The 24,267-nt window shown below is 39.9% G+C and overlaps 1 protein-coding gene across 1 annotated transcript in view; it reads left to right on the forward strand.

The window, feature by feature from the left end:
* Positions 1-24,267, forward strand: part of LOC124552678 — a 164,708-nt gene that overhangs the window by 133,295 nt on the left and 7,146 nt on the right. The window contains exons 6-7 of the mRNA XM_047127000.1: positions 1,057-1,236; positions 21,818-22,048. Of these exons, the coding sequence (XP_046982956.1) occupies positions 1,057-1,236; positions 21,818-22,048 (411 nt within the window). The remainder of the gene's footprint in view (positions 1-1,056; positions 1,237-21,817; positions 22,049-24,267) is intronic.

The following is a 24,267-nucleotide window of genomic DNA, read 5'->3' on the forward strand; positions in this document are numbered from 1 at the left end:
TGCTGCATACTGCAGCGTAACTTTAGGAGAATACAGGGGTTTCGCTTCACACCAATATGGCTTTTCGGAACCCCAAAATCGCCAGTTCTGCTTATTCACGTATCCATTCAGGTGGAAGTGTGCTTCATTTGTAAACCAGATGCAGCCAACATCAAATCCTTCACTATGAATCATTGTGAGCATCTGATTAGCAAAGGCAACCCTTTGTTGCACAGCTCGTACGGGTATGGCCTGGTCGTTTGAATTTTGAATGGAAACATGTGTAGGCTCTTCCTCAGTATTTTCTGCATGCTGGAATGCTTCAAACCAGTCTCAGATGCAATTCTACGCACGGATGACATTGGATTTCGCTGAATAATTCCAGAAACTGTGGTGATATTTTCAGGCGTAGCTGCGGTTTGCTTGCGGCCAACATGCCCCGCTAGATCATCAGTTACGCTGCCTGTTCGTTGAAATTTTGCGAAGAGCGTACGAATGGTTTTCGCATCGGGTCCTTTTGGAACATTAAATCATGCTTGAAAACTTCGCCTTGTTGCCGTAGGACTCTCTTCTAACCTGTGGTACTCTAGCACCAGAAAAACGCGTTGTTCAATGGAGTACATGGTTTTAATCTCTTCCTTCGGTACGCTAACCTCCTTTCACGTTTCAATAGTGGAACTGATCGCTCTGGGCTTCGGATCACTATATATGCTAGGCATTACGTATGGCGATTACAGCGCCATCTGTTAGCAGCCTTTGTAACTAATATTTCAAACTGCTATATAAACTTCTTACAGCTTTCACAATAAACGTACCGTTTACTGCATTCCTCTATCGATCTTTGTTTTCGAGATATTTAATTTTGAAATCAGGGAGTCCTTTTCTGGACACCCGGTATGTTTTAAGAGTAAAAATGTGCGTACTTTTACAATTACTAATGTGTAGGCTCTTTAATGATAGATTTGTATACATGTAATTGGATTACTATAAAAAAATAATTGGATGTCCATATTTTTCCCCTTAATACCTGTCCTTACTTGTAACTCCCTTACATATGTTCCTTCTTTATAATTGCAGGCCTGGATGTCTGACACAGCTGCGACGGTTGCTGATGCAGTATACGACTGACCTTCTGGATGAGACAGTGATTGCCATTTCCCAGGGCTGTCCTAACCTGCGAGAGCTGAGGCTATGCGCCTCGTACAAACTTACCGACGTAGCACTGAGTGAGATACACTGTCTGAGACATTTGGAAATGTTAGTAGTTTTCCTTCATTCATTTTTTTGCACAAAGTGTTCTCTGAATCCTATGGGTGATGGATAACCTTCACAGGTGTGGAAAGACACAAGTTATACAGAGGCAGCCACTACAGACTCCTTGTGTAGAGAATACTTATAGCAATCTGGCCACATTGATGATTATGGCAGTTTATTTTTCTTCATCCTATATAATGTAATATAGAACAATCAGATCAAAAGTTCAGACCGGAATAGGGGACATCAAATCTAGCAAAATTTTCTAGAGAACCACAGGTGAGAAATGCAGTGTTGAACATCTGTGGCCGTAGGACGACAGCTGTTCGGTGACAAGTGTGTGCAAGTTTGTCTGGGAAACAAAGATGTTTAGGTGTGCCCGGCAGTGCAGTTTTGCCTGCTTAAGGGGCTGCTGCAGTGTGCATGTCACTTTAACGAATTAATGGCATTACTGTACTTATTTATTGATGGATTTATTTCAGCTTGCAGGATAGGGTTCTTTATGCCCTGTTTTACATATTAGATTTCCTAAGTGACTAAACATTACAATTTGTACGGCACATGAGCAATATATAATTACAATGATAGTAGTTAAAATAATAATGCTGATGACGATTCATATGGCAATGAATATCTGTAGTTTCAGAAGTGTCAGCATTATTAACATGAAGAAATTTCCTCGTTAAATTATTATCAAATGTGAATAGTCGTATTTAACACAGATGTGTGATAGCAGTACAGAAGGATTATAGAAAGAAGCTGCATGTCAGAAGGAGAGTGACAAGTAATAGGCCGAGAGAAGTTAATGAGATGGCAAGAAGAAAACAATAATAAAAAAGGGCCGGAAAATCATAATGAGGGAAGCTACACTAAATCAAACAGTGGAAAATCCAGGGTGGAATGTAACAATATTATAAGAAGGAAACAACAAAAAGACTGCCACAAATAAAGCTATCAGCCATTAAGGTCTTCTTCACACACACACACACACACACACACACACACACACACACACACACACACAACTGGAGTTTCAGGCAACTGAAACCACACTGCTACTAAAGCTTTAATGTGTATTGAATACAGACTGATTTTGGGTAAGACCCAAGTTACAGCATAATTTGCTCCACAGTCATATGACTGAAATTGAGGAGGAAATTGAGAAAGACTTCATGCTGTGCCGAGGCACAGCCAAAACGGTGGACGTATCCAATCTGGTGTTGCGGTTGTGACGTTATTATAGGTGTTTGATATGTGAGGGGAGGTACTAAGGTATCCAGTCACTAAGAAACCGATGAAGTAAACTGAATGTGAAAATACAGTGTGGTCATAGGAGGGGCTGATATGATGAAACAACTAAAAGTTTTAGATCTTAACTTCTCCCGGCGAATCGAATGTTCAAATAACTTGCGGATTTGCAGCCGGGCGACGTCGTCGAACACTGCCGATATTTTGACAGGAGCACACCCTGCCATTCTCAAGGCACAAATGCAAGGAAGAAGAAATGTGCTAGCAAATTTAATACCTCAGCTCACAGAGGAGAAACAAGGAAGACACCACACACAGAACAAGTGTCAACACAACCAAAGCTAACCAACATCAGAAATATCGATAGTTATTGTTAATCAACAGGTGAGGTAGCACTGATTCTGTCCCTCTGTTTTTTGATGAGAGACAGAGCTGGATTCCAAGCAGCATTTAAACAAAATCCACCATCTCTGTTAATAAGGTTGCTCGATAGTCTGATTTCAACAGCTTCCTTTATAACACTATCCCAATAGCTGGACGTGCAAGCCAGAATCTCCGTGTTGCTGTATTCCATTGGATGACCGGTGTCAAGGCAATGTTCTGCAAAAGCGGATTTGCCCGGCTGTTGTAAGTGTGTGTGACGCTTATGTTCAATACACCGGTCTTCCACAGTCCTCATTGTCTGACCAACATATGACATGCCACAACTGCAAGGAATACGATAGACCACAGCCTTACGCAAACCGAGATCATCTTTTACAGGCGTCAACAGGGCCTTTTCTTAGAAGGTGGTCAAAAAACACATTTCACATCATATTTCCGCAAAATATGGCCAATCCTGCTGGAAATGCTTCCTGCGTAAGGCAAAAAAGCCGTAGACTTAGGTGCCACTTCGTTGCTATCGTCACTCAAAGCCAATTGTCACCTATTGTGGCCAATTTGTTTATGGAGGACTTTGAGGAACGTGCATTGGAGTCAGGGACCTTGAAACCTGCGTGTTTTTTCAGATATGCAGACGATACTTTTGTTGTTTGGCCTCGTGGTAGTGAGAATTTAAACTGGTTTTTGGAACATATGAATTCAATCCACCGGAATATTCAGTTCACTATGGAGGGGGAAAAGAACGGATGCCTTCCCTTCCTTGATGTGTTGGTCAAAAGGAAGACTGATGGTACGTTGGGACATTCTGTTTATAGGAAGCCCACCCACACTGACTTGTACCTGCGAGCTGATAGTTGTCACCATCCAGCTCAGCATGAAGGAGTACTTCGCACCTTGGTTCACAGGCCCCACGTTATCTCAGACCCTGAAAGTTTGGTAGCTGAGCTATCACATCTCGAAGTCACCTTTCGTCAGAATGGTTATAGTGAGAGGCAGATCAAACGTGCGTTGCGCCATCAGCCTTCTGTGCAACGGGTGAGTGATGATAGCAACGAAGTGGCACCTAAGTCTACGGCTTTTTTGCCTTACGCAGGAAGCATTTCCAGCAGGACTGGCCATATTTTGCAGAAATATGATGTGAAATGTGTTTTTTGACCACCTTCTAAGAAAAGGCCCTGTTAATGCCTGTAAAAGATGATCTCGGTTTGCGTAAGGCTGGGGTCTATCGTATTCCTTGCAGTTGTGGCATGTCATATGTTGGTCAGACAATGAGGACTGTGGAAGACCGGTGTATTGAACATAAGCGTCACACATACTTACAACAGCCGGGCAAATCCGCTTTTGCAGAACATTGCCTTGACACCGGCCATCCAATGGAATACAGCAACACGGAGATTCTGGCTTGCACGTCCAGCTATTGGGATAGTGTTATTAAGGAAGCTGTTGAAATCAGACTATCGAGCAACCTTATTAACAGAGATGGTGGATTTTGTTTAAATGCTGCTTGGAATCCAGCTCTGTCTCTCATCAAAAAACAGAGGGACAGAATCAGTGCTACCTCACCTGTTGATTAACAGTAACTATCGATATTTCTGATGTTGGTTAGTTTTGGTTGTGTTGACACTTGTTCTGTGTGGGGTGTCTTCCTTGTTTCTCCTCTGTGAGCTGAGGTATTAAATTTGCTAGCACATTTCTTCTTCCTCGCATTTGTGCCTTGAGAATGGCAGGGTGTGCTTCTGTCGAAATATTGGCGGTGTTCGACGACGTCACCCGGCAGCAAACCCGTAAGTTATTTGAACAACTGAAAGTTTTACATGTACACAGTCTATCCCCATCAATGTGACCACTGCCTGTGTTAAGCAACATCATGCAGTAACCACTCGGAAGTGGAAGGTTGCAGTGCTAGCAGTCGAGGGAGTATAAAGGGTGTCCAGGAAGCAGAAAACAGAGCAGTCGTCATCCTAATGTGGAGACTGAGCGATTTATCCGACGTCCAAAAGGGCACGATCGTTGGCTTTTGGGCCGAGGGTGGAAACATTTATGAAATGGCAGAGTATGTAAACTGTTCCCGTGCTGCTGTGTATAAAGTATACCGTGCACGACAAAATGGTGCTACCCAAAACTGGCGCCGAGGCAACTGTGGTGTGCCGAGGGGCGTAGATGACAGAGGTGAATGATGGCTGTGGAGATGTGCACAGGCAAGTACCGTATTTATTCGAATCTAAGCCGTACTTTTTTTCCGGTTTTTGTGATCCAAAAAACAGCCTGCGTCTTAGAATCGAGTGCAAAGTAAGCGAAAGTTCTGAAAAATGTTGGTAGGTGCCGCCACAACTAAGTTCTGCTGTCGAATATATGTAGCGCTACACAGGCATGCTTTGCAGGCACAAAGATAAATACTGGTGCCAAAACCTCTGCGTCAGTAAATAAATTAAAACAAAAAAGGTGGAAGACTAGCTTTTTTCTCCGCTCAGAGTTTCAATCACTGCATTTTCATACGTTATCCGACGAAGTAAATACAAATTCCGTATTGTTCATCTTCGAATCTAGCAGCATTTCAATGTACTACAAAAATCCGACTGGCAAAACTGTTTGGGATGTTTGTCAATATGGCCAACTCTACGTTCTGAATTATTTCCTACCTGTGAGAAGAGATGGTTGCTAATAGGAACTTTTATGAATTGTGAATCACATGCAGTATTCTGTTCACCATAAGAATAATATGAATATAAACATTTTACCATGTATTCTTTCGTGTTTGCTGCTATCTCATTTAAATTCTCTTTGCCTAATAAACCGAAACTAGAGAGAGAGACAACATCAAACATGGAAAAATATACATATCATGTCATGTTCATATTCGTATTATTCTTATGCTAATACTGACACAGTCAGAAATGAAGCACGGCAATTGACTAGATTTTTAAATCTAAGATGACTCTAATTTCTGTGCAGAATGTAATGTACTAAAGAGGCGTCTGCAAAGATTTTCAAACGGAGAAAAATTTTTGCTAAACTCTCGTTCAGAACATCTTCTATCGTACGCAGTCTATTATTTGGTTCTTGTTGATCATTATCCAATAAAGCAGCAGTGTAAGTAACAACAAATAGCAATCTCTTTTTTTTTTAAGCGGCGGTAGCGTGCACAAAAGCAAGATATGCCGCGAGTGGCGACAGACTGTAAACACTCATTATCAGAATGCGACAAACAATGCATGACACTGTACAGTAATGTATTTTCAGCTTAGAGCGATGTTAACACCTATAACAAAGCGAACGGCACTTATCAGATCAAAGAAAAATAAGCAATCGATTCGAACCAGACATGAAAAAGGAAGGGTACCCGTATAAATACGGACGGAGCGCCTGACATAACAATGGCTACCTGGTAAAGCTTAACTGTTAAGGTTATGACTCGCACCAAACTACTGTAGCTGTATCTTCATCCACTTGACCTCAATTGTGCCTCATGTTACAATGAACCAACTTTGTTTCGATTTGGAGGTGTGGTCTAAAACTTTTCTCTCCCCTTAAATTTCGAGTCTCAAATTTCAGGTGCGGCTTAGATTCGAGTGTGGCTAAGATTCGAGTAAATACGGTAGACGTGTAGCTGTCGAACAACTGACTGCCCGGATGCAACGAGAGGCTATCTACGCACATCGTCTCCTAGACGACCGTTCAGCGATTGCTACCGTGCGTGGGCCTCCGTAGTGGGCACCCGGTTCACGTACCTGTGCCGACTGCAGTTCTTAGACGACGCATTTGTATGCCAATACTGCAACTGGACTTCATTAAGTGGCGACAGATTGCATTTTCAGACAAGTGGTGCCTTATGCTCCATCAGATTGCTGGCCATTGGCCATTGTTGCCTATCGTGTGAAGCTTCTAAAAGTAAACAGCGAACAAGCATTATGATCTGGTGAATGTTTTTGTGGCGTTTCCTGTTTTTGTGGCGTTTCCTGTTTTTGTGGCGTTTCCTGTTTTTGAGGCGTTTCCTGTTTTTGAGGCGTTTCCTGTTTTTGTGGCGTTTCCTGTTTTTGTGGCGTTTCCTGTTTTTGTGGCGTTTCCTGTTTTTGTGGCGTTTCCTGTTTTTGTGGCGTTTCCTGTTTTTGTGGCGTTTCCTGTTTTTGTGGCGTTTCCTGTTTTTGTGGCGTTTCCTGTTTTTGTGGCGTTTCCTGTTTTTGTGGCGTTTCCTGTTTTTGTGGCGTTTCCTGTTTTTGTGGCGTTTCCTGTTTTTGTGGCGTTTCCTGTTTTTGTGGCGTTTCCTGTTTTTGTGGCGTTTCCTGTTTTTGTGGCGTTTCCTGTTTTTGTGGCGTTTCCTGTTTTTGTGGCGTTTCCTGTTTTTGTGGCGTTTCCTGTTTTTGTGGCGTTTCCTGTTTTTGTGGCGTTTCCTGTTTTTGTGGCGTTTCCTGTTTTTGTGGCGTTTCCTGTTTTTGTGGCGTTTCCTGTTTTTTTTTTCGTGGCGTTTCCTGTTTTTTTTTTCGTGGCGTTTCCTGTTTTTTTTTTCGTGGCGTTTCCTGTTTTTTTTTTCGTGGCGTTTCCTGTTTTTTTTTTCGTGGCGTTTCCTGTTTTTTTTTTCGTGGCGTTTCCTGTTTTTTTTTTCGTGGCGTTTCCTGTTTTTTTTTTCGTGGCGTTTCCTGTTTTTTTTTTCGTGGCGTTTCCTGTTTTTTTTTTCGTGGCGTTTCCTGTTTTTTTTTTCGTGGCGTTTCCTGTTTTTTTTTTCGTGGCGTTTCCTGTTTTTTTTTCGTGGCGTTTCCTGTTTTTTTTTTCGTGGCGTTTCCTGTTTTTTTTTTCGTGGCGTTTCCTGTTTTTTTTTTTCGTGGCGTTTCCTGTTTTTTTTTTCGTGGCGTTTCCTGTTTTTTTTTTTCGTGGCGTTTCCTGTTTTTTTTTTCGTGGCGTTTCCTGTTTTTTTTTTCGTGGCGTTTCCTGTTTTTTTTTTCGTGGCGTTTCCTGTTTTTTTTTTCGTGGCGTTTCCTGTTTTTTTTTTCGTGGCGTTTCCTGTTTTTTTTTTTCGTGGCGTTTCCTGTTTTTTTTTTCGTGGCGTTTCCTGTTTTTTTTTTCGTGGCGTTTCCTGTTTTTTTTTCGTGGCGTTTCCTGTTTTTTTTTCGTGGCGTTTCCTGTTTTTTTTTTCGTGGCGTTTCCTGTTTTTTTTTCGTGGCGTTTCCTGTTTTTTTTTTTTCGTGGCGTTTCCTGTTTTTTTTTTTTCGTGGCGTTTCCTGTTTTTTTTTCGTGGCGTTTCCTGTTTTTTTTTTCGTGGCGTTTCCTGTTTTTTTTTTCGTGGCGTTTCCTGTTTTTTTTTTCGTGGCGTTTCCTGTTTTTTTTTTTCGTGGCGTTTCCTGTTTTTTTTTTCGTGGCGTTTCCTGTTTTTTTTTTTTTTCGTGGCGTTTCCTGTTTTTTTTTTTTTTCGTGGCGTTTCCTGTTTTTTTTTTTTTCGTGGCGTTTCCTGTTTTTTTTTTTTTCGTGGCGTTTCCTGTTTTTTTTTTTTTCGTTGCGTTTCCTGTTTTTTTTTTTTTCGTTGCGTTTCCTGTTTTTTTTTTTTTCGTTGCGTTTCCTGTTTTTTTTTTTTTCGTGGCGTTTCCTGTTTTTTTTTTTTTCGTGGCGTTTCCTGTTTTTTTTTTTTCGTGGCGTTTCCTGTTTTTTTTTTTTTTTCGTGGCGTTTCCTGTTTTTTTTTTTTCGTGGCGTTTCCTGTTTTTTTTTTTTCGTGGCGTTTCCTGTTTTTTTTTTTTTTTCGTGGCGTTTCCTGTTTTTTTTTTTTTTTCGTGGCGTTTCCTGTTTTTTTTTTTTTTTCGTGGCGTTTCCTGTTTTTTTTTTTTTTCGTGGCGTTTCCTGTTTTTTTTTTTTTTCGTGGCGTTTCCTGTTTTTTTTTTTTTCGTGGCGTTTCCTGTTTTTTTTTTTTTCGTGGCGTTTCCTGTTTTTTTTTTTTTCGTGGCGTTTCCTGTTTTTTTTTTTTTCGTGGCGTTTCCTGTTTTTTTTTTTTTTTCGTGGCGTTTCCTGTTTTTTTTTTTTTTTCGTGGCGTTTCCTGTTTTTTTTTTTTTTTCGTGGCGTTTCCTGTTTTTTTTTTTTTTTCGTGGCGTTTCCTGTTTTTTTTTTTTTTTCGTGGCGTTTCCTGTTTTTTTTTTTTTTCGTGGCGTTTCCTGTTTTTTTTTTTTTCGTGGCGTTTCCTGTTTTTTTTTTTTCGTGGCGTTTCCTGTTTTTTTTTTTTCGTGGCGTTTCCTGTTTTTTTTTTCGTGGCGTTTCCTGTTTTTTTTTTCGTGGCGTTTCCTGTTTTTTTTTTTCGTGGCGTTTCCTGTTTTTTTTTTTTTCGTGGCGTTTCCTGTTTTTTTTTTTTCGTGGCGTTTCCTGTTTTTTTTTTTCGTGGCGTTTCCTGTTTTTTTTTTCGTGGCGTTTCCTGTTTTTTTTTTTCGTGGCGTTTCCTGTTTTTTTTTTCGTGGCGTTTCCTGTTTTTTTTTTTCGTGGCGTTTCCTGTTTTTTTTTTCGTGGCGTTTCCTGTTTTTTTTTTCGTGGCGTTTCCTGTTTTTTTTTTCGTGGCGTTTCCTGTTTTTTTTTTCGTGGCGTTTCCTGTTTTTTTTTTTCGTGGCGTTTCCTGTTTTTTTTTTTCGTGGCGTTTCCTGTTTTTTTTTTCGTGGCGTTTCCTGTTTTTTTTTTCGTGGCGTTTCCTGTTTTTTTTTTTTTTCGTGGCGTTTGCTGTTTTTTTTTTTTTCGTGGCGTTTGCTGTTTTTTTTTTTTTTTTCGTGGCGTTTGCTGTTTTTTTTTTTTTTTCGTGGCTTTTGCTGTTTTTTTTTTTTTCGTGGCTTTTGCTGTTTTTTTTTTTTTCGTGGCTTTTGCTGTTTTTTTTTTTTCGTGGCGTTTGCTGTTTTTTTTTTTTCGTGGCGTTTGCTGTTTTTTTTTTTTCGTGGCGTTTGCTGTTTTTTTTTTTTCGTGGCGTTTGCTGTTTTTTTTTTTCGTGGCGTTTGCTGTTTTTTTTTTTTCGTGGCGTTTGCTGTTTTTTTTTTTTCGTGGCGTTTGCTGTTTTTTTTTTTTCGTGGCGTTTGCTGTTTTTTTTTTTTCGTGGCGTTTGCTGTTTTTTTTTTTTCGTGGCGTTTGCTGTTTTTTTTTTTCGTGGCGTTTGCTGTTTTTTTTTTTTCGTGGCGTTTGCTGTTTTTTTTTTCTTTTTCTTTTTTTTTTTGGCGTTTCCTGTTTTCTTTTCTTTTTCTTTTTTTTGTGGCGTTTCCTGTTTTCTTTTGTGGCGCTTCCTGTTTTTTTTTTTTTTTTTTTTTTTTTTTTTTTTTTTTTTTTTTTTTTTTTTTTTGTGGCGCTTCCTGTGTGATCTCATTCTGGAAGCCACAATGGATCAACACAAGTATACATGTATCCTTTGGGACCGTGCCCACCCCTGCGTGCAGTTTGCTTTTCCATGTCCCAGTACCATCTACCAACAGAACAATGCAATGTGTCACACAGCTCGCAGTGTACGTTGTTGTCAGAAGAACAGAAGGATGAGTTTACCACGCGCTCCTAAGGATGAGTTTACCACGCTCTCCTGGGTACGAAATCCCCGGATTTAAAGCCGATCAAGAATCTGCGGTACCACCTCGATCGGGCCGTTTGCACGTTGTTGACACCTTTCCCGCATGTCTCGTAACAGTTTGGCCTGCAGGGGATGTTTATTTGGGCGTTTAACATGTGGGCACATTAACGTGACTGGACAGTGTATATTACACCTGTGTTCATTGCTTGCCGAAACCGTATGGAATTTTCATTATACGTGCTTTGTTGAACTTCATCGCAGCAGTAAAGATTTGTTTAATTTGAATGTGGAAATAATTTTCTAAATCATTTGCTTGAGTGTAGACAAGAGAGATTTCCTGCAAGCTGCAACTGTTTGTTCACCTCAAGTTAGATGCTCATCCAAGATTATGCTTTGGCCTTTTACTGTCCTTCGAAAAAGAAATTGGATGTCATTGAGAAATATTGGAAGTTTCACGAAAATGCTAAATTATCAGTTTTCAGTGAGGTATGACGACGACCTGTGACGTCATAGGGTTAAGTTTATGACTAAGGCACTGCACCCATTGTGGCACTAAATGATGATGTTTGTTCACGCCTACTACAACAGAAGTAGCAGTGTTCTTAGGCCTGGCACCTATGTGTAACTGTATTTCGTCAGACTTTTCGATATGCCCTGTTCATAAAAGTCTGTCTGATTTGGAATACAGCCATCTCTGGACTGCCAATTTTACTTCGGCATCTGTCGCAAAGCATTGGCTGGCTGTCTAGAAATTTCTTCATGGAATCGTGTGCCTCTATTATGTCGAAGCTGCACAGTTTTTTTTACGCAGTGTTGCAGGATTTGACATGCTGCATACAAGAGTGGCCAATCCCAAGTTTGTCATGTGCGTGGCAGTCTCAGCAGGTGTCAAACCTACCAGTTACGTACATCCTCTCAGAATAGCACACAACTTTTGTGGATTCAGTTTGTGTGCTAGTATCTACTGGATACTACAGTAGCCTATAAATTTATCTTTCAGAGCTGGTCATGCTATTCTTCACTTTGCTCAGATCCTCTTCCTTGAAAATTTCATGACTCAGCTCAAACAATGTAAAGGATTCGTAACAAGAGTTCCATCACTTCAACCATTTATTGTCAAATTAACCATTAATACAATGTACTTTACTGTAAGCACCAGACTGCTGCTCCTTTCATGTCCATCTATAGTAGAGTAAGTGCAATACATTAAATGTTACATAATGTTCATTGCTAATACAGGCTCTTTTGTTATTCCTTTCTGGGCCACCATAATACTTTTCATCAGTGGCTGCACAGAATAACACATACACAACACCATGTGACATCTGGTGGTACATCCTCTCAGAATAGCACACAACTTTTGTGGATTCAGTTTGTGTGCTAGTATCTACTGGATACTACAGTAGCCTATAAATTTATCTTTCAGAGCTGGTCATGCTATTCTTCACTTTGCTCAGATCCTCTTCCTTGAAAATTTCATGACTTAGCTCAAACAATGTAAAGGATTAGTAACAAGAGTTCCATCACTTCAACCATTTATTGTCAAATTAACCATTAATACAATGCACTTTACTGTAAGCACCAGACTGCTGCTCCTTTCATGTCCATCTATAGTAGAGTAAGTGCAATACATTAAATGTTACATAATGTTCATTGCTAATACAGGCTCTTTTGTTATTCCTTTCTGGGCCACCATAATACTTTTCATCAGTGGCTGCACAGAATAACACATACACAACACCATGTGACATCTGGTCACCACTCGTGCAGCTCCTTCATATATTCTTGGCTCTGCATAAACAGAAGACTAGCAACAGCGTTTTGCTCCACTGTGGCTCAATTATCTTAAAATAATAGTTTTTCTCTCTGTATTCACATGAATATCTTCCACTTCTCAAAGAGTCTAAGAGTATATCATGGCATTTCCTCATGAATATAGAAGGTCTATACAAGGGCGATGTACTTGAGGACAATATTATGGAAATGGAAGAGGATGTGGATGAAGATGAAATGGGAGATACGATACTGCGTGAAGAGTTTGACAGAGCACTGAAAGACCTGAGTCGAAACAAGGCCCCAGGAGTAGACAACATTCCATTGGAACTACTGACGGCCTTGGGAGAGCCAGTCCTGACAAAACTCTACCATCTGGTGAGCAAGATGTATGAAACAGGCGAAATACCCTCAGACTTCAAGAAGAATATAATAATTCCAATCCCAAAGAAAGCAGGTGTTGACAGATGTGAAAATTAACGAACAATCAGGTTAATAAGCCACAGCTGCAAAATACTAACACGAATTCTTTACAGACGAATGGAAAAACTAGTAGAAGCCGACCTCGGGGAAGATCAGTTTGGATTCCGTAGAAATACTGGAACACGTGAGGCAATACTGACCTTACAACTTATCTTAGAAGAAACATTAAGGAAAGGCAAACCTACATTTCAAGCATTTGTAGACTTAGAGAAAGCTTTTGACAATGTTGACTGGAATACTCTCTTTCAAATTCTAAAGGTGGCAGGGGTAAAATACAGGGAGCGAAAGGCTATTTACAATTTGTACAAAAACCAGATGGCAGTTATAAGAGTCGAGGGGCATGAAAGGGAATCAGTGGTTGGGAAGGGAGTGAGACAGGGTTGTAGCCTCTCCCCGATGTTATTCAATCTGTATATTGAGCAAGCAGTAAAGGAAAGAAAAGAAAAATTCGGAGTAGGTATTAAAATCCATGGAGAAGAAATAAAAACTTTGAGGTTCGCCGATGACATTGTAATTCTGTCAGAGACAGCAAAGGACTTGGAAGAGCAGTTGAATGGAATGGATAGCGTCTTGAAAGGAGGATATAAGATGAACATCAACAAAAGCAAAACGAGGATAATGGAATGTTGTCGAATCAAGTCGGGTGATGCTGAGCGAATTAGATTAGGAAATGAGACACTTAAAGTACTAAAGGAGTTTTGCTATTTGGGGAGCAAAATTACTGATGATGGTCGAAGTAGAGAGGATATAAAATGTAGACTGTCAATGGCAAGGAAAGCATTTCTGAAGAAGAGAAATTTGTTAACATCGAGTATTGATTTAAGTGTCAGGAAGTCGTTTCTGAAAGTATTTGTATGGAGTGTGGCCTTGTATGGAAGTGATACATGGATGATAAATAGTTCGGACAGGAAGAGAATAGAAGCTTTTGAAATGTGGTGCTACAGAAGAATGCTGAAGATTAGATGGGTAGAGCACATAGCTAATGAGGAGGTATTGAATAGGATTGGGGAGAAGAGAAGTTTGTGGCACAACTTGACTAGAAAAAGGGATCGGTTGGTAGGACATGTTCTGAGGCATCAAGGGATCACCAATTTAGTATTGGAGGGCAGCGCGGAGGGTAAAAATCGTAGAGGGAGACCAAGAGATGAATACACTAAGCAGATTCAGAAGGATGTAGGTTGCAGTAGGTACTGGGAGATGATGAAGCTTGCACAGGATAGAGTAGCATGGAGAGCTGCATCAAACCAGTCTCAGGACTGAAGACCACAACAACAACATTCCTCATGAAATGTCATGTTACACCACAATATTTTTGTTTTGTTTTGTTTTGCATCTTCCTGTATACTTCATATATTTATATTGTAGTTATTTCTGTAGCTGAGCTTTACACAGTAAACAACACACAAAATTAATGTATAATTTTATCAGCCACAGTAGAAATTTAATTCAGTTGAAACCATTGTCTTCAGCTTTACACTGAGGTGATGAAGATCACAGGGTAGTGATACGCATGTATTCAGATGGTGATAGTATTGCATACACGAGGTATAAAAGGGCAGTGCATTGGCAAGCTGTCATTTTTCTCAGCTGATTAGTGTGAAAAGGTTTCTGATGTGATTATGGCTGCACTGTGGGAATTAAGACTTTGAATGTAGAATGGTAGTTGAGCCAGACGCATAGCTCTTTCCAGTTCATAAATCATTAGACAGGGTGTATAGGACCCGGGACAACTGGGAGATCCGGGAAAAACCCGGGAATTTTTTCATCTGGGAAAAACCGGGAAAAACCCGGGAATTGTTGAGAATTCCGGGAATTTTTCATTGTTTTAGTTTTCAGTTAAATTTTTGTGATTTTGACTGGTAAGAACCAATACTCTAACAAAGGAAATTACTGTATCCCACTAGAGCAGAATAATACTGTAGTAACAAAACATGAACGAGAGAAAAAAAAATGAAAATGACACTTAAGTTGTAAAGGAAATGTCGTCTGCAACAACAAAACAATGCTCATACAAGTGTCTGCCAACAGCAGTGTGTCAAAGGCTTCAGGAAGACTATGCAATGCTTTATAACAACAAATTGTCTCCGATGAACGTGACGTGACAACTGTTTAAATTATATTCATTTGAGCAATTGCGGGTGGGCTCTTGCACATGCGCAGGTGAGTTGCGTATGAGTAGTACCTTCTCCCACTTCTGGTTACAGAAGTATGGTGTGGCGCCACTACTTAATTTTGCCTCGGTTCGGAAATAAAGTAAATCTGGGGCTGATGCACAGAGCAGTCTGAGCTGTGGGGGGGAGATGGGTCGTCTCCACGTGACCTGTGTTTACGTTCAGTGATTTTGTTATTTCCTCATCGTTTATTGTTCTCATGTTAAATGATAACAAAATGGATTTTTGTGGCCGGGAGATATCAAATGAATTAAAATACATGCGCGTAATTACGGAAGGCTAAAATATGTTGTTAGTTTCAGACTTTATTCCCACCTTTCTGACAGTCAAGCATTCATCGCCTTACAGAAAAATGAAGTCTAAAGAGATTTGGCTTTTATTAATCTTTTCTGCCGAGGCAGTCAATTTATTTGAAACGAAGCGTTTAATTTCACACTATTGGCTAGTTTCAACTGTTTGCTGCATTTCAAGTGCACATATGGCATTATGCCATAATAAAGTACTGGTACGCCAAGAAAATTTACGTATGAATGTGCATTTTAAGCCGAATTATGCATTTTTTTATGGTTGACGAAATTCTGACGCTCTTAAAGCATCCTCTTTTGTCTCTCTTCTTTTATGACATAATGTAAGATCTTTTAATGTCTTACCTGTACGAACATATGGGCTTCCTGCGTGATTGTAGCTGCGTAAGCCCGGTGACGCCTGTTATCTGATCCTCTCTTGCAACTGCTGAAATGAACCCTTTTCTAACAGGTCGCGGGAAAATATTGCAAATGGTGGTTTGAAAAGCGTTACATTCGAAGCAGATTTCCTTTTATGCAAGATAAAACTATGTGCGAGATGTACAATGAATTTCTTAAATCACAAAGCGTTTGACTCTCATATAAAAATCAACTGTTTGAGGATGACTATTTTGAAGAATGCAAGCCCAGAAGATCAGACATTTACGTCTTTATTAAAAATTTTACTAGCACAAGTGTGTGATGTATCTTATAAGTGTAACACGCGCAAGAAAGATCAATATTATTCGTGGAAGCTTAGCTTCTCTTCCAGCTTATTAAACTTAGAGACCAATATTACATCTGAATACTATGTATATTAATTTAAACCATTAACTTTTCTTATTTGTGTGTTCACGCTACTGAAGAGTAATCTTGCTATTGGCTGTCTACATCACGTGTCCTATGCTGTCATCAGCTCGTGAGATGACCTGACATGAGCTATGACTGGCAGTTGCGCAATCTTGATTTCAGTGCTTCGGAAAGTGACATGCGGTGTTTGGTGGAATTCAAATTTATACCTTCGTTATACAAAAATATGTAGTGTACATGTTGCTGCATATCAAAGGTCTTTCAAAATGTGTTTTCTCCCCTGAGTTTCATTTTTTAAAGTGCCTGGAAATTCTACGTTGGTATATAAAACCATAAATATTAAAAGGATTGAGTTTTTCAGTGCCGAGGAAGAGTAGACTGTCATTTAACATGGAAAAAGTGTAATTTCACCTGGGGGAAAGTGTGGTTTTAACTGCGAAATCCAGGATTTTTTCCCTTGTCCACGTATACACCCTGTTAGAGAATTCAATACTCTGAGATCTATAGTGTCAAGCATGTGTTGAGAATAACAAATTTCAGGCATTTCCACCGACATCGCAGTGGGCGACGGCCTTAATTTAGACTGAGAACAGTGAGATTCGCGTAGAGTTGTCAGTGCTAACACACACTCAATACTATGTGAAATAATACCAGAAATCAATGTGGGGTTCGCAATGAATGTATCTGTTAAGACAATGTTGCAAAATTTGGCGTTAATGGGCTACGGCAGCAGATGACAGACGAAAGTGCCTTGGCTGACAGCACGACATTGGCTATAGCACCTCTCCTGGTCTCGTGACCATATCAAATGGACCCTAGACGACTGGAAAACCGTGGTGTGTCAGATAAATATCAATTGCACTCGATAAAAGGTGATGGTAGGGTTTGATGTAGCACAGATCTCATAAAGCCGTGGACCGAAGCTGTCAATAAGGCACTGTGCAAGCTACTTGTGGCTCCATGATGATGATCACTTTATTTACATGGAGTGGACTGGGTCCTCTGGAGCAACCAAACTGATCATTGGCTGGAAATGGTTATGTTCAGCTGTTTGGAGACCATTTGCAGCTATTCACGGACTTCGTGTTCTGAAACTGTGATTAAATTTTTGTGGACATCAATGCACCATCTCACCAGGCAACAATTCTTTGTGATTGCTCTGAAGAGTATTCTGGATGCTCGGTCACCAAGATCACCCAACATGAATCCCATTGAACATTTGAGACGTGGAGAGGTTAGTAAGTGCACAAAATCCTGCACCGGCAACACTTTCGCAATTACGGGTGGTTAATAGAGGCAATATTTCCACAGGGGCTTCAAACAATTGGAGTCAGTGCCACGTTGCAATCTACATCTACATCCATACTCCGCAAGCCACCTGACGGTGTGTGGCGGAGGGTACCGTGAGTACCTCTATCGGTTCTCCCTTCTATTCAAGTCTAGTATTGTTCGTGAAAAGGAGGATTGTCGGTATGCTTCTGTGTCGGCTCTAATCTCTCTGATTTTATCCTCATGGTCTCTTCGCGAGATATACGTTGCAGGGAGCAATATACTGCTTGACTCTTCGGTGAAGGTATGTTCTCGAAACTTTAACAAAAGCCCGTACCGAGCTACTGAGGGTCTCTCCTGCAGAGTCTTCCACTGGAGTTTATCTATCATCTCCGTAAAGCTTTCGCGATTACTAAATGATCCTGTAACGAAGCGCGCTGCTCTCCGTTGGATCTCTTCTATCAACCCTATCTGGTACGGATCCCACATCGGTGAGCATTATTCAAGCAGTGGGCGAACAAGTGTACTGTAACCTACTTCCTTTGTTTTCGGATTGCATTTCCTTAGGATTCTTCCAATGAATCTCAGTCTGGCATCTGCTTTACCGACGATCAACATTATATGATTATTCCATTTTAAATCACTCCTAATGCCTACTCCCAGATAATTTATGGAATTAACTTCTTCCAGTTACTGATCTGCTATATTGTAGCTAAATGATAAGGGATCTATCTTTCTGTGTATTTGCAGCACATTACACTTGTCTACATTGAGATTGAATTGCCATTCCCTGCACCACGCGTCAATTCGCTGCAGCTCCTCCTGCATTTCAGTACAATTTTCCATTGTTACAACCTCTCGATACACCACAGCATCATCTGCAAAAAGTCTCAGTGAACTTCCGATGTCATCCAGCAGGTCATTTATGTATATTGTGAATAGCAACGGTCCTATGACACTCCCCTGCGGCACACCTGAAATCACTCTTACTTCGGAAGACTTCTCTCCATTGAGAATGACATGCTGCGTCCTGTTATCTAGGAACTCCTCAATCCAATCACACAATTGGTCTGATAGTCCATATGCTCTTACTTTGTTCATTAAATGACAGTGGGGAACTGTATCGAACACCTTGCGGAAGTCAAGAAACACGGCATCTACCTGTGAACCCGTGTCTATGGCCCTCTGAGTCTCGTGGACGAATAGCGCGAGCTGGGTTTCACATGACAGTCTTTTTCGAAACCCATGCTGATTCCTACAGAGTAGATTTCTAGTCTCCAGAAAAATCATTATGCTTGAACACAATACGCACTGCGCCTGGCAAAGAGTTCCAATGTGCTATGAAAACATATCCAATGACGAAACTTCCTGGCAGATTAAAACTGTGTGCTGGACCGAGACTCGAACTCGGGACCTTTGCCTTTCGTGGGCAAGTGCTCTGCCAACTGAGCTACCCAAGCACGACTCACGACCGCGGTCTGTGGCTAGGCCATGTCTCCGCAATGTCCTTTCTTCCAGGAGTGCTAGTTCTGCAAGGTTTGCAGGAGAGCTTCTGTGAAGTTTGGAAGGTGGGTGATGCGGTACTGGTGGAATTAAAGATGTCAGGACAGGTCGTGAGTCATGCTTGGGTAGCTCAGTTGGTAGAGCACCTGCCCGCGAAAGGCAAAGGTCCCGAGATCAAGTCTCGGTCCGGCACACAGTTTTAATCTGCCAGGAAGTTTCATATCAGCACACACTCCGCTGTAGAGTGAAAATTTCATTCTATATCTGATGACCTTTGTCATTTCAGTGAGTAATGCGTAACGCCAAATTGTTTCTCCTATAAGATCTCCCATTTTCTACCAGTTGATGCAGCCTTGTATCAGAGGGTGTTTGTGAGTTTGCCAGCAGTTTTACAATCCCCGGGCTGCATCACGAACTCTGCACATATAAATTTGTGTGATGGGATTGCCACCCCAAGGTATCACGACCTGCCGGCCTCTCTGTGTGAATTCTCCCCCTGAGGGAGATAAAATAAGAGGAAAAGTTACATTATATTTTTGCGGCCAGTGTTAATTATAAATGCATATTTTTCCTACTTATCTCTTTTTTATTATTTTTGTTGACAGTCTCATTGTCGTGTTCTGTTTACAAGAACAGGAGTTTTCAGGTTTCAAGACCATTTCATTCACAATCATAGAGTGCTTCTCTCTAGCACTGATTTCACACAGGGCAGTTCATTTTGGTTTATCATTTATGAATATTTCAGTAACCAAAATGTTTAGTTACAAATATATTAGAATAAAGAAAATTTACAGAACGAAATTAAAAAGGAGTGACAAAGTACACAAAATATTCTTGAATTAACATGATTTAGATGCAGGCTCAATTCACATGAGCATTTCATGTGGATATGAATATGTACTTTGTATAAATGACTTCCCAGTATGTAATAAGTAAGAAGATGCAAATAAAATAACTTGTATGTGATGCTTGTTTACCATGTTGTTTTGCAAAGTGGTGTATAATATTGTGTAGTGAAGTGATGTACTGTACGGTATGTGTTACATTGCATTTAGGAACTTTCAGGTAATTGAACATGTATCAATAATTACTGATTTCTGTAGTTGTATACATAAGTTTGGATGTAGCTGTATTGCGTTGATGTACTGGTGGATATTGTGTGGTATGACTTCTGTAGTAATGTCAACTTTATCCTGATGCCACATGTCCTTGACTTCCTCAGCCAGTTGTATGTATTTTTCAATTTTTTCTCCTGTTTTCTTTTGTATATTTGTTGTATTGGGTATGGATATTTCGGTTAGTTGCGTTAATTTCTTCTTTTTATTGGTGAATATGATGTCAGGTTTATTATGTGGTGTTGTTTTATCTGTTATAACGGTTCTGTTCCAGTATAATTTGTATTCATCATTCTCCAGTATATTTTGTGGTACATACTTGTATGTGGGAACGTGTTGTTTTATAAGTTTATGTTGTAAGGCAAGCTGTTGATGTATTATTTTTGCTACATTGTCATGTCTTCTGGGGTATTCTGTATTTGCTGGTATTGTACATCCACTTGTTATGTGATCTACTGTTTCTATTTGTTGTTTGCAAAGTCTGCATTTATCTGTTGTGGTATTGGGGTCTTCAATAATATCCTTGCTGTAATATCTGGTGTATATTGTTTGATCCTGTATTGCAATCATGAATCCTTACGTCTCACTGTATATATTGCCTTTTCTTAGCCATGTGTTGGATGTGTCTTGATTGATGTGTGGCTGTGTTAGATGATAAGGGTGCTTGCCATGAAGTGTTTTCTTTTTCCAATTTGCTTTCTTCGTATCTGTTGATGTTATGTGATCTAAAGGGTTGTAGAAGTGGTTATGAAATTGCAGTGGTGTAGCCGATGTATTTATATGGGTGATTGCTTTGTGTATTTTGCTAGTTTCTGCTCGTTCTAGAAAGAATTTTCTTAAATTGTCTACCTGTCCATAATGTAGGTTTTTGATGTTGATAAATCCCCTTCCTCCTTCCTTTCTGCTTAATGTGAATCTTTCAGTTGCTGAATGTATGTGATGTATTCTATATTTGTGGCATTTTGATCGTGTAAGTGTATTGAGTGCTTCTGGGTCTGTGTTACTCCATTTCACTACTCCAAATGAATAGGTCAATACTGGTATAGCATAAGTATTTATAGCTTTTGTCTTGTTTCTTGCTGTCAATTCTGTTTTCAGTATTTTTGTTAGTCTTTGTCTATATTTTTCTTTTAGTTCTTCTTTAATATTTGTATTATCTATTCCTATTTTTTGTCTGTATCCTAGATATTTTAGGCATCTGTTTTTTCCATTGCTTCTGTGCAGTCGCTGTGGTTACCCATTATGTAATCTTCTTGTTTAGTGTGTTTTCCCTTGACTATGCTATTTTTCTTACATTTGTCTGTTCCAAAAGCCATATTTATATCATTGCTGAATACTTCTGTTATCTTTAGTAATTGGTTGAGTTGTTGATTTGTTGCTGCCAGTAGTTTTAGATCATCCATGTATAGCAAATGTGTGATTTTGTGTGGGTATGTTCCAGTAATATTGTATCCATAATTTGTATTATTTAGCATGTTGGATAGTGGGTTCAGAGCAAGGCAGAACCAGAAAGGACTTAATGGGTCTCCTTGGTATATTCCACACTTAATCTGTATTGGCTGTTATGTGATGATATTTGAATTTATTTGGATATTAAGTGTGGTTTTCCAGTTTTTCATAACTATGTTTAGGAACTGTATCAATATAGGATCTACTTTGTATATTTCCAATATCTGTAGTAACCATGAGTGGGGTACACTATCAAAAGCTTTTTGGTAATCAATGTATGCGTAGTGTAGCGACTTTTGTTTAATTTTAGCTTGCTATGTCACCTCTGCATCTATTATCAGTTGCTCTTTACATCCTCGTGCTCCTTTGCAACAGCATTTTTGTTCTGTGTTGTATTATTATCATTATTATTATTATTATTATTATTATTATTATGTTCAACAGCCCCGTTTATTGAGATACTCAACTGCAAATTATTTTTGGTGGGAACTTGTAAATTTACACGTCAAAGACAGCGTTGGCAGTCTAATGAGGCCACTGTGTATATAGTACCCAGCATGGTGTGTGATGATGATTACTTTTCTTTCTTCAGATTGGAGCTTTCCCGGTGCAATGGGCTGAGTGGCACTGCCATGGCTTATATTTCACAGCTACCAACTCTGCACACACTAATTCTTCAATGCACTGAGGACTTGGCTAAACTACAGCCAAGCCTTCGACTCATTGTGGAATTGAAGGAGCTACAGTGTCTCGATATATTGAGGAGCGGCAATATCAAAGCTGTGCCATTTGGTGAATTTCCCAACAGGCTATTGAAGCTCAGGTGAGAAGTATTGCTCAGTCTGTTCCTTGTACCACTCCTGTATCGGTGAATTTACGTATCTTGCATACGACTGTATATGAAAACAGAGCATCGGCTCATCTCAGAAACGAGGATAACTAATAATTATGAGGTAACTGAATTCTATGGAAAAGTTAGGGAAATCTGAAAGGTTGGTGGGTCTCTGAGACACGACAGCTGGAGTTGAAATGTTTGTTGATGGAAAGAAATGTTCAGAGTCATTTTGTTACTAGTCAAGATTCTGGTTAGAAACAGTCATTTTTGGATTACTGTAAGGATAGGTGGATGAGAGCATTGAGTTGTAATATTCATTGCTCAAACCTAGCCATTACTAGTGTGGTCACTAACCAAAGAGGATCTGCATTACTACCCATGGGGTCTTGCACTCCAGGTTATAATACTCCCGCTCTCCATAGAGCCAAACTTAATCAAAATTTAATTCCTAAGTTGCAATCATCACATTAAATAAAACAGCTGTAGCAAGTCTTTTAAGTTTAGAGCAGTGAAAGAAACATGAATTTCATGCACTTACCTTGAAGATTCAGGCTGACGGCGATTGTCGATAGTCGTTATCCATCATTCTTCTTTGTTGAGAAAGTTCTGTGCTTATGTTTTGGATTTATTCTATATTTTTGAAGTGGAGTGGGAAATTACACATTCCAAATAATTTCGACATGTTGTTGTTGTTGTTGTTGTTGTTGTTGTGGTCTTCAGTCCTGAGGCTGGTTTGATGCAGCTCTCCGTGCTACTCTATCCTCTGCAAGCCTCTTCATCTCCCAGTACCTACTGACCCTACATTCTTCTGAATCTGCTTAGTGTATTCATCTCTTGGTCTCCCTCTACGATTTTTACCCTCCACGCTGCCCTCCAATGCTAAATTTGTGATCCCTTGAAGCCTCAGAACATCTCCTACCTACCCATCCCTCTTTCTAGCCAAGTTCCGCCACAAACTCCTCTTCTCCCCAATTCTATTCAATACCTCCTCATTAGTTATGTGATCTACCCACCTAATCTTCAGCATTATTCTGTAGCACCACATTTCGAAAGCTTCTATTCTCTTCTTGTCTAAACCATTTATCGTCCACGTTTCACTTCCATACATGGCTACACTCCATACAAATACTTTCAGAAATGACTTCCTGACACTTAAGTCAATACTCGATGTTAACAAATTTCTCTTCTTCAGAAACGCTTTCCTTGCCATTGACGGTCTACATTTTATATCCTCTCTACTTCGACCATCATCAGTAATTTTGCTCCCCAAATAGCAAAACTCCTTTAGCACTTTAAGTGTCTCATTTCCTAATCTAATTCGCTCAGCATCACCCGACTTGATTCGACAACATTCCATTATCCCCGTTTTGCTTTTGTTGATGTTCATCTTATATCCTCCTTTCAAGACGCTATCCATTCCATTCAACTGCTCTTCCAAGTCCTTTGCTGTCTCTGACAGAATTACAATGTCATCGGCGAACCTCAAAGTTTTTATTTCTTCTCCATGGATTTTAATACCTACTCCGAATTTTTCGTTTCTTTCCTTTACTGCTTGCTCAATATACAGATTGAATAACATCGGGGAGAGGCTACAACCCTGTCTCACTCCCTTCCCAACCACTGCTTCCCTTTCGTATCCCTCGACTCTTATATCTACCGTCTGGTTTCTGTACAAATTGTAAATAGCCTTTTGCTCCCTGTATTTTACCCCTGCCACCTTCAGAATTTGAAAGAGTATTTCGGTCAACATTGTCAAAAGCTTTCTCTAAGTCTACAAATGCTAGAAATTTAGCTGCATATTTTCTGCATTTATTAGTGATCTTCATTCCCAACAACTGCATATGGTCGCCTTGTGATTAGTTCACTGCTTCTAGATCCTGGCGTCCAGGATTCTATTCCTGGCCTGATCAGAGATTTTCTTCACTCACTGAAGTGTGAGTTGTCCTTATTCTTTCATCTGCTCTTCATCGACACACAAATAGCTGAAGTAGTGTCAAATATGAGGCCAGGAAAAATAAATCACAACACCCAGAAGGAGTTGTATGACAAACAAAAGTTGATGGGCATGTTTCTACATCTAAAAAGTATGTCCGTTCAAATTTCACAGCAGTTGCAGAAGAGTGCTGCGAATAGTGCCACTATTAGGACACGAATCAGGTTTGCTTTAAATATGTGCTGTAACAGTCAGGAGTGTTAGTTACGTTTGA

This window comes from Schistocerca americana, chromosome 10, assembly GCF_021461395.2.
Source record: "Schistocerca americana isolate TAMUIC-IGC-003095 chromosome 10, iqSchAmer2.1, whole genome shotgun sequence".
Classification (NCBI taxonomy): domain Eukaryota; kingdom Metazoa; phylum Arthropoda; class Insecta; order Orthoptera; family Acrididae; genus Schistocerca; species Schistocerca americana.